Here is an 11901-nt window from a genome sequence, read left to right on the forward strand (position 1 = left end):
TTCCTATTAGAAGGCTTCGATATGCAACATAGCTTACACCCTCCAACATACTTAGTGACGTCCTCTAACATTTTCGACCAAAAAACATGACGCTGTAGATTGAGAAGCGTCTTCTGAATCCTAAAATGACCTTACACACGTGATGTATGAGCTTCTCGATTCCACTGTAATCGGTCGCCATCCTCCGGTATGCATAGTGACATCCCTCGATACAACAAACCATCTGCACCAATCTCATACTCCCCCTTTCGACCAGCCTTCACCTACTTGAATACACTGCTGAAATCTCGGCTGGATGTGTACATCTGCACATACTCCAAAGGAATCAAGGGCTGAATGCGCGTCACCTTCAAGAGAGCTCTCACGGGAAATATTTTAAATATCGGATATCGGGGAAATATCGGATGGCTAAAATTCATATCGGATTGCGGATATCGGGGAAACATCGGGGATATGTGGTAAATATCGGAATGCTATAATGAATGTTTGCATACATAGTATAACACATTAAAATGTAATCTCAACATATGTAATAAAATTTAAGCATACAGAATATGAATAATATATGTTTAGGATCACTAATCAACTTTCTAAAACAAACAAAAGTGTAAAACAACGTTGCAACATTTGATCTGCTTTTTTTAGGGCAAAATGTCATTTGATATAATAGGAAAATCTTAATATCTCGCCCAAAAATTCCAAACACGGTATATTATTTTGCAACAAGCTATATAAAAAAATATATTGGTCCACATATCGGCTAATATATCGGCCATATCGGGGATTTATCACTCAAAATAGCCAAAAAACGGTAAATGATATTTAAAAATCATATCGGTTGCGGCAAGCCCTGTAAAAGGATATATCGGGCCATGTCGGGGATATTTAAAACAATGCTCACGGGTGGACGAGATAACATATCGGCTAACTTGTTCGTCGTCCCCTTCTTGTACCTAATGATGATATTGAACGCCATCAAATAAGACATCCACTTCATGTGCCGTGGCTGCTGTAGCTTCGTCTGGGCATGTAAAACTTCCAATGGTTTGTGATCTGAGTGCACAACCACCTTCTTTCCCAACAAATACACCCGTCAATGCTTGATTACTTGATAAAGTGCATAAAACACTTTATCGTAGGTGGGGTAGTTCTGAATAGCACCCGTAAATATTTTTGAATGGTAGTCCACCGGTTTCCCATTCTGAATCAACACAACACCCATAGCATAACTAGAAGCGTCGGTCTTTACCTTGAAGGTTCTCTGTAAATTCGGCAATGCCAACACTGGTGTCTTCGAGATCTTTCTCTTTAATAACTAAAAAGCTTCCTCATGCGTCCTCCACTCGAACTGAACATTCGCCTTCGTAAGGCTATGTAAAGGTGCCGCATAAGTCGAGAAATGTCGAATGAACTTACGCAAATACTGACAAGCCCCCATGAAGCTTCTCACATTCGTCACTGTCCTAGGTGTCGGTCACTTCGTAATTACCGTCACCTTGCCTGGATCTATCCTCCGTTGGCCTTTCCCCACGATGAACCTAAGATACACCAACTCGTCCTTCCCGAATTCGCACTTCTTCCCGTTAAGCTTCAGCTGTCCGTTCTGCAGCACTTCAAACACCTTCTCGACATGAACAAGATGCTCTTCCAAGGTCCTGGTGTACACCAAGATATCATCGAGGTAAACTATCACAAAATCCTTTATAAAGGGTCGCAATAAATCGTTCATAAGTCTTATAAAGGTAGCCGGAACGTTGCACAATCCAAACGGCATCACCAACCACTCGAACAGGCACTGTTTGGTCTTGAACGCAGTCTTCCAAGTGTCATCCTCCCGAATCCTCACTTGATGTAACCAGACTTCAAATCCAGTTTCGTGAAAAACCTTGCTCCTTCCAACTGGTTCATAAGATCATCAATCCGAGGTAATGGGTATCGATTCTTGATGGTTATCCTGTTGAGCGTCCGGTAATCCACGCACATGCGTCAGCCTTCATCCTTTTTGGGCACCACCAACACTGGTGACCCGCAATGGGAACTCGGCACAATCACTCCTGTTTCCAAAAGCTCCTGAACCTGCCTCTTGATCTCCTCAGACTCCTCTACAGATGTGCGGTATAGACCTATATTCGCCAAAGAATCTTGCGGTCAACATAATCTATGCTACGTCAGCCCCGTCGTGTGAGTCCTCGGTCATCTCTTTGAAAACAAGTCTCATACGTACTTGACCTTTCAATGCCTGTCAAGCTCTCCCCCTCTGAAACTTGCTCAACGGCTAGTCAGCACACGCGCTACTCCAGCTGCTCCTCATAAGGCCTATGACTAAGTAATTATAAACTCTGCTTGCTTCACTAGCCCTCTCGCCTTAAGGGGTCAGTTCATCAAGACCGCTCTTCTGTGCAAAACGATGCTCGAACGACAAGCATGAATTGCCTCGCCCTCTTTTGGTGAATGTATATTTCTGCGGGCCTCAGCCTTATCGGTAGACGCAAACCGTATCCACAAATAAGGATTGTCCAGTATAATTGGCAAACATCGCCTAACGGACGACGTCGCATATGACTCGTCAATATACGACATGAGTACAAATCTGAAGATGGCTTAGTGCTTGAACGCATTATCACATCCCGCCTCCTTCTGAACTCCACCCTAAAGAAATGTTTCGGAATGTTACCGTTTCCAATCCCAGTTCTGAACGCAAAGCCTCACGATATCTAAAATTCTTCTGTCCCGTGATCACTATGGCATCAAACAAGCTGGGTCTTTGTACTGCCAATTTTCCAAAACAAAGCAGCCTACTCCCTCAGGTGTCTTCGTCTTCGTCGTGTTCTGCTTCCCCGTCATAGGTTGAGACTGCTATGGTGCCTGATCATCCCGGAACTTCCTTCGGGACCCTGAGCCGTAACTACATAACCCTTTCTCTGTTCTTTTTCTTGCAATCCTTTTGGCTTCAGATGCAGGTACTTCTCCCAGCAACGATCAGCTACGTGTCCTGTCTGTTTGCAGTGATTGCATGTCAATCATGTTTTCTCCGAATCACCCTTCTTCTTCTCTTCCTTAGGCTGAGAGCCATTCGACTTGCCTCCCGTCTGTTTGGAGTCTCCCTTCATTTCGTTACCCTTCTTTTTGCCTGCCATCGATGGCAATGACCTTCACACTCGCTTCTGCCAAGGACTCGACTGTGAACAACTTCATCTCCTTTCAGATATATTCATTTAGGCCCGTCATATACTTCATAAAGATAAAATATTCCTCTGTCGCGATGTTGAGAACCATCGTCTGCTGCTGGAACTCCGTCGTATATTCTTGAACGGTCTGATTGAATCTTTGGCGTAAGCCGTACCACTTGTACCAACGTTCCACAAGGAACGCCACTGGATAGAACTGTTTTCTCAGTAGCTTCTTAAACTTGTTCTACGATACCGTTTTCTTCTCCTGCTTGCAGTAGTATTTTTACCACAACAACGCATGCCCTGAAAGCTTCAAAGTCGCGAACACCATCTCCATACGCTCGATCCAATCATCGAGCTTCTCCACATTGACACTCCCATCATAAACATAAATCTCCACCTTGAAATCAATTTTCAAATTCTGATAGTAATTTTTACCCTCTTGATGCGGAACAGTTTTGACAGTCTCGGCCTCCCTATCAGAATCAGATTCCTCGCCTTCTCCATCGGACTCTAGAAGTTTCTTCTTGCCTTTCGAAGAAGATTCTTCATTTTTGTCATTTTCTTGGAAGATATTGACGAGCTGTGTGAGTCGAACTCATTGTCTCCATCTGTTTCTCCAATGCATCTAGCCTCGCTGAACTATTTCCTTCAGTCATCTTCTTCTTTCTTAATTTCGGGACCCCTTCTAATGAAATAAGGATCTCGCTTAACTTCTTGTATTGCTATCGAGTCAGGACCATATACAGGATGTCCCCTTCACGGGATCTGATCGCTTTGATACCAATTTGGTACGAGTCGTCGTGCGATCACCTTTGATCGCGGAATTATCAAAGATGGTTGAGAAGAAAATAACAAGAACACAAGGATAATTCAGTGGTGACGAAGGAAACTCCCTTCTCTAGATTATGAGAATTAGATAGTTTACACTCACAATCTCACTAGAATTGAAGAACAAGCTCTCTCAATTCTCAAATACAATCTAATCTCTCTTGATTCCTTTAAAACCCTAAACCAATCCCCTATATATGTGTAATAACGTGGATGACAAAATGGTAAATAATCAAGCCTAAACCCCACAGGAATTCGTGTAAACAGAAACCAAAACGAACCAGGAAACCATCGATGAGTCGACTCATGTGCATATATGAGTCGACTCATGACATATGGGTCGACTCCTGACAGTCATGAGTCAACTGGTCAGAAACTTTTGACAAAACGGTTGGGTTTCGTGAGTCGACTCATGACAGTCATGAGTCGACTGGTCAGAAACATTTGACAAATGGCTGGGCTTCATGAGTCGACTCAACCTGATGAGTCGACTCATGTGCATGTATGAGTCCACTCACGAGCTGAAAACTGAACGCTTCGATTCGCCGTCTTGTTCCACGCTTCGACCTGTGTTCTACTGTATTGTTTTACACCTCTATTCTCAAGTTACCATGAGAATCATCTATTCTCAAGCTCCCATGAGGATCACTGAGGATCGCTAAGTTCCAAAAAGAAGATACACCCGTATCACTACCTCTCCCTCTTCGACCGTCTCTCCTGCTTCTCCGCTGCCTCCGTCAACTTGAACCTCACCGAGTTCCTCTTTGAACTTTGAAACTCCACCATTCCTCTTCCTCCTTTGTGGGGCTCGGTGCTGTGACAGTGTCAAGTTATCTCTTTAACATGTTTTTTCTTCATTTCTTCAGTTAAATTTGTGATTTTATTGTTAAATTGTAAGCTATCAATTCAAGCTGATATAATATTGAAACTTTCCCAAGTGTTAGTTCTTGTTACATTAAATGAAAACACTTTATAATGAACTGAAGTCATGATGCAACAACTCTTTTTTAATTCTATACATTTGCAGAATTTTAGATTTACCTTGAATTTTTCTTATATTTTTAAAATGTTTATACATATTTAAACTGGACCTTTTTTTAATTTTCCTTTTTTTACCGCTATAGCCCCAAATAGCTTTAGCGGTTCCTTACTGCTACGCGACGCTATTTGCTTACTATAATCTTGAGTCTTGTCAAATCTTTATGGTTTGCACCAATTAGTTATCTTCTTTCCAATTTTCAACAACTTTATGAGCAACAATATCAACAAAAGAATCTGGTTAGGTAGATAACTAATATTAATCTAAAGTTCTAGAAGATGAGTCTCAGATGGGGACATGTAATAGCATCGTTGACTAGGAGATGGGTGTCGACTAGGAGATAGGTTGTACGATCTCCAATAAGAAGATGACCAGGAAATTTCCAAACTGAAGACATACATTAGGATCTCCAACACGAGGACAGATAGTAGTCTTCTATATATAGACATAGTAGAGAGAAGATTGAAATGCTAGTAAATCCACAACAGTAGATACATGAAGTTGACCATATCATAGAATCTTGGTCAAATCCTTTTATATCTTATATATATCAAGTCCTACACACACACACATACACTTTTTACCTCTTATTTTTTGCTACCTGATTAAAGGGCTAGATCAAAGCCTGATCTGGAGAATCCAAGGGGAAAGCTAAGACACTGACTATGGAAAATATAATTGCTTGCTTTCCTTTTTTTTTTAATTGAGGTCAAAGATGGAGCCAAATTCTCCATGGAGAGATGGCTTCATTGGTCAATTCATAACGCATTGCCGGTTGATGGGTTAGAGCCATTGCCACCAGTGTTACGATAACTAGTACGTCAATATATATATATTTTTTTGGTGGCTGAGTTGAATATTCAACCATGGAAACTGAAGGGGAGGAATTGATCCAGATTGCGGTCGGTGGACCTGTGGCAGTAAGGTGGTGAGTTATGCTTTGTTCTTTGCTTTGGTATACGTTCAATGACCATGAGTTACAAAATTTAAAGGTGGCTCTATAATCAGATGTTTGCAAAAAGATTGGTTACTGGGTGGGAAAACTAAAAGTTTATTTGGGTTATTGTTCTATGTCTCCTCTTGGAAAGAATGGATGCCCTAGGCAACTCTCCAATGTTAATAATTATATATAAACTTGTAAAGTTTCGTTTTACTTGATTGCTCTAGTTGATTGGAAAAATTTCAAGCATAGCCTTGTCATACTTGTGTGATGGTAATGGATGGATTGAACTGACACTGGATGGACTGAACTCGGTGCATTATGTCAACTATTTTTTTCTTCATGTTTTCTTATCTTCTCTCTCTTTGTACTGCAGGTTGGACAAAAGGACTTCTCTTTTAGATGTTAGACTTGAGTGGCAAGAAGTGGAGAGATTTTCCCTTATCAATCGGTTAGGCAAGTTCCATGGCCGGAGCCAAGCAGATGGAGCTGAGAGCTCTTCAACCTCACAGAATAGCCCACACAAAGTATTTCCTCAGAGATATGTGACTGCATTTTCATTGCCTGGAAATGTTCCTGAAGGGGTGCATTGTCTCTCACTCTAGATCATTAATTAATTGATTTTTTTTCTTATTTTCACATTTATCAGTTCAGTCTATCTTCCCCTATGCTTTCAGCTCTCCACTCATTTAATATCTGCAAATGAGAGCTTATACATGAACAGGAAACAGGAGGGGATACTGCAATTACTATATATGATATATAAGGAAACTGAGGCAACCTCATATGAGGAGGGCCTTCGAGATCAGACATCAAACAAATGCTTGCTTTTTGACGTCACTTTTCATTCTAAATAGAACATAGGCCATTGTAAGTTCATGATAGTAGGAGAATTAAGTCTCCTTACTAGTGATAAAATGAAGGTGATCATTAAGGGTCTCACATATTTCAGTGAGAAGTAATCGTTGTGTTGCTTGATATTTCATGGGCAGTATGAAGTACCCATATTATGTTTTCAATTCACTTGGTGCATTAAGTTGCCTAGAGAGAAGAAAGGGAAACATACGTCCTTATTCTAGTGTTTACTCCAAATAAGCTAGATGCATACTGTTAAAATGGCTTACATCAATGCAGGTTAGTTTTACATTTTATATTTAAACTACATTTTCAATAAGAGCTGTGTGGGTTGTTGTTCTGGAACAATTTCACTTGCTGTTTTTCTGGTTCCTCTCATGCTAAGCGAATTGCACTATGCTCTCGAAGAGTTCATAGAATCCAGATTTAGAAAGGAGAGGAATACTTGGGGAGTTCTGAAGAGAAAGGCAAGATGGTTGTATTTTTGCTTCTTGGTTTTCCTCTTCTAGAGGCCTTTGCCTTTTTTAGAATTCAGATTCAAAAGGAGAGAAACAAAGTACTTGGGGAGTTCGGAAGATAAAAGGCATTTTGCCCATCTTCAGGCTTCTATCGTTATATATTGTGTAATCTATTAGGAAATTTAATCTCTTGTGCATATTAGTTGAGGTGTATTATATGTGGGATGTATAGAGTTCAGGAAGGAGATTTTGTGTTCCAGTGAACGAATCTGTCTTTAAAGGGTTGCTCTTAAAGGTTGTATCAAATTTCCATCCGTTAGTCAAGTCTTATGATTGGTAGCTTCAAAATAATCAAACTGCTATTTCAAGCAGAAGATGAGAGACTTGTAGAGCTTTATCTATATAACTTGAGCGATCCTATTTTGTAGAGTATCACTAGTGATTGTCGTGGCTGAAACATTACCAAATTGTTTGTATTCTTGCTTCTTGGCGGTTTTTCTTTTCTATAGGCTTTTGCCTGTTTAAATTTTAGATTCAACAAGGGGAGAAGCTAAGTACTTGGAGGCTTCTGAAGAGAATTTCAATTTTTATATCTCCATGCTTCTTTCGTTGTATTTTTCGTCTTCTATAAGGAAATTCACTCGCTTGTGCATATTAGTTGAAGTCTGTGGAATGTATGGAGTCATGGAAATCCTATCGCTTGTGCATGTTAGTTGAAGTCAGTGAAATATATGGAGTTTATCAAGGATGTTTTTGTCTTCCTGTAAACAAAATTGTACTTGGAAGGGTTCCTGAAAATGTTGCCCCCCTGAGTGATTTTTCCGAGGCTCTTTTAAATATGGTTTTTTGAAACAGACGTTCATTGTTGAAGCGTTTATAGATGTCAGTTTCTAAACAAAGACGTTGCTCGCATGCAGTTTTAGGCAAAAGATTATGCCTTGAAAAAGATTATCTATTATTCAAGCAAATCATATTTCGTGTCTCCATAACTCTGAGTTGTGTCAGAGGGTGTGCAGGAACTATAAAATAATATGACAAAAGACTCCCTCCCTCTCAAAGGACCATCTGCGTCGGTTCCTTCAAACAAAAAAACTTTAATTAGTTGCATCGTGTGGTTCTGAACAAAATGTGTAACAGAAGCTTATTTTCTATAATGTTAACAATAAGCTGGTCTTAAGAGGAGGAGGGGGGTTGCAGGGTCATGAGTTAAACTCAATTGTGTTTGCACCAAATATCAATGAATGAAATTTTTTGAAACAATTACAGTGCAGTACCAAAAAAAAAAACAAAAATAAATAAATAACCAATAATGCTCCTCTTGGTTCTAATAATTCAAAAATCTGACTTTCCATCTGCAAGAAATATGCAGAATATAACTAGATATTACATAAACCTGATCTGAACCCGAGTCATTTACAAGCCTCAAATGTTATCTCCACCAAACTTGCTCTTGCAGCCCTTCAGCTTCCGAGAAATTTCAATATGAACTTTCTCATTTTCCCCATCACTTAAAGATTGCGAAACTTGAAATTTCCTGAACAAGTAGCTGGTTGCTAATCTTCTTATAGAAAATTCATCACTTGTAATGAATTTTCAATACTTTTTATTTATTTAAAGGAATTCATCACTTGTAATGAATTTTCAATGCTGCTATATCCAAACTAAACCAAAATAGGTTTCCCTCTTGAAATCGTAAGCATGCAGGGTCCATCATGGTGGCAAGTTGGCATCAGAAGAGGAGAGAATCCAGTATTATGAGCTTGTTAAGAGTCACTCTCACGCCTTTGTCAAAACCACTTTACAGTACAATCTCTTTCCGTTCTTTTATAGCCCCCATTATCACAACGAAACAAACAAATAATTTATTTTCAGAACATTCCGGCTCTTTAAATATATATTTTTTCAATATTTTGAAATTTACACCCAACTGAATCCAGGCTCTTTTCCCGCTCCCCCAACTCCGATTCTCCTCCTAGCCTTCTCTGCATAATCCCACTTCCCTACTTCCGAATACATATTCGACATTATTACAACCGAGGGGTTATCCTGCCCTTTCATCCCCATTATCCTATCCTTCGCCATCTGCCCCATTTCAACATTCCCATGAAGCCTGCAAGCTGCCAACAGTACAGCCCAAACTGACGCATCTGCCTCGAATGGCATATCAGATATACAGCTCCTCGCTCTCCCTAACATCCCCGCTCTCCCAAATAGATCGACCACACAAGCATAATGCTCCATTAAGGGTTCAATCCCATGTTTCGATACCATTACCTCGAAGAGGCCAATTCCTTCTTCTATTAGCCCACAATGGCTACACCCCGATAAGAGGGACACGAACGTTACATGATTTGGATCTATGTTGTGCATCGTCATCATCTTGTATAGAGATATCGCCTCAAGCACGTGTCCGTGTTTGGCATAGGCAGCGATCATTGTGTTCCAGGAGACGATGTCTTTGCTAGCAAGACCATCGAATAGTCTTCTACTGTCCTCAAGAGCACCGCATTTTGAGTACATGTCCAACACAGAGCTCTTGACATACTCATCCATGATCCCACTTTTCTCGATAGAGGCATGTATGCATCTTCCTTGGTCTAGGCTTGCTAGGATTCCACAAGCTTTCAAGACGCTTGAGAAGGTGAAACTGTTGGGGGTAGTTTCAGTCGAGTTCATTGCTTTGAAAAGCACGATTGCTTCTAGATGTTGGTCAAGTTGGGCCAGACCTGATATGATTGTGGTCCAAGAAACAACATTTCTCTCTTTAATTTTGTCGAAAAATTCTAGAGCTTCCTCTGCGGAGCCCTTCTTAAGGAGGCCATCCAAGAGAGCGTTTTGGACCATCGAATTCAATCTAAAACCATGTTTTATGGCATGAACATAGACCGGCCACTCTCTTCCCGGGCAAGAACTCAACAACGCGATAAATGTGGAAAGATCAACACCTTTGCGCAGACGCTTCATTTCAATGAAAAGGTTAATGGCTTCATCGAAATTTCCATTCCGTCCGTGTCCAGAAATCATTGAATTATATGAGACTGTGCATCTTCCAGGCATTCCATCAAACACTTTGCAACCCTCCTCCGCGTTGCCACATTTCATGTACATGTCCGTTAAAGCAGTATTAACCACCAAATCTTGGCGAAACGTGGACTTCATTACGAGCCCATGAACCATCACCCCTAAATTACAGGACTTGAGACCACTGCAAGCTTTGAGCACGCTTGAAAATGTGCATTCGTTGGGGCTCAAACCTTCCCGCATTAACCTACGGAAATAATCCAACGCGGTCTCCTCAAGAGCATTCTTCAAACAAGCAACGGTCATAGCATTATACACAGCAGTATCGGCGAATGAAATACCATCAAACACCATCTCCATGCTGTTAACATCCCCAAACTCGCCATACATATCTACAAGAGAAGTTCCCACGACACAATTGGACTCTAAACCGGTCTTCACCACAAATCCATGAAGCTGTTGGCCTGTCTCCTTATCCAAGCCCGACGAGCATGCTTTGATCAAGCTGCCGAAACTGTACTCAGTGGGTTTAAAATCAGAGCACCGCCTAGCTTTGGCAAATAACCGTAGAGCACCTTCGCAGTCACCAGAGCTCACGTAACAAGACACCATGGAGTTAAACAAGGGCGAGTCCCCAACCAAGCACTGTCTAAACACTGAAACAGCAGAGTCCACGCAACCAACCTTCGAGTACAGATCAATGAGCGAGGTACAAACAAATGGGTCAGATTCAAAGCCCGACACTACCACTTGGGCATGGACCTGCTCACCCAAAACGACCGAATCCAGCTTCGAACAAGCTACGACGGAGCTCGAGAACACAAACTGGTTGGGCGCAATACTGAGTTTGGGCAACTGGGTCATGAGATTCAAGGCAATCTTTGGGTCCCCAGATCGGGCGATGGAGGAGATGAGGGTGGAGTAGGAGATGAGATTTCTTTCGGGCATCTCGTCAAACAGCCTGCGCGCGTCGTCAAGGCGGCCGGATTTGGAGTAGAGATTCAGGAGGTGGTTGCAGAGAACGGGTTGAGGGTGGAGCCCGCTCTTGATGGCGAGAGCATGGAGGGATTGACCAGCGGAGGGAGAGTTTCGGGAGACTGAGGATTTGATTGCCGCAATTATTGAGGAATTAACGGGGCTGTGTTTCATCGTGATTAAGGAGAGGCTTTTATTTAAAGAGGGGACGACCGATGCATCCGTTTCTGGGGCGCCGTCGGAAAAGCTGCATTTTTCTTTTTTCTGGATCGACGGAGACGTCGTTCGAGCGCGCAGATATCGGGATGATAACAGTATCTTAGTAGTGATTTCTGTGTTGATTCGGGATGCAGGGCAGCATGTCCTCGGAGTGGATGATTATAATTGTTTTTCTTTTAGTGCAAGCTAATATACGGGGATATAATGAGCGTTAGATTTAAAATGTGTAGCCTCCTGAAAACTACATGCATGCAATGTGGTTGATCTACTACATAAATAATGCACAACGAAGACAACTTAAACCCTATCATGCATCTAGGAAACGTAAACGACAAGTATGCGGTTACCAATTCGGATCTTTTTCTGTAAGATCATCATGCCTTTTTACAACCG

General features: G+C 41.4%; 1 protein-coding gene across 1 annotated transcript; it reads right to left on the reverse strand.

Moving 5' to 3' along the window:
• On the reverse strand, positions 8612-11685 carry LOC109822578 (pentatricopeptide repeat-containing protein At4g13650-like). Its single transcript, XM_020388793.1, has one exon. It carries the CDS (start codon positions 11461-11463, stop codon positions 9211-9213), a length of 2253 nt encoding a protein of 750 aa, XP_020244382.1. The 5' UTR covers positions 11464-11685; the 3' UTR covers positions 8612-9210.

The sequence above is a fragment of the Asparagus officinalis genome, chromosome 8 (assembly GCF_001876935.1).
Source record: "Asparagus officinalis chromosome 8, Aspof.V1, whole genome shotgun sequence".
Taxonomy (NCBI): Eukaryota; Viridiplantae; Streptophyta; class Magnoliopsida; order Asparagales; family Asparagaceae; genus Asparagus; species Asparagus officinalis.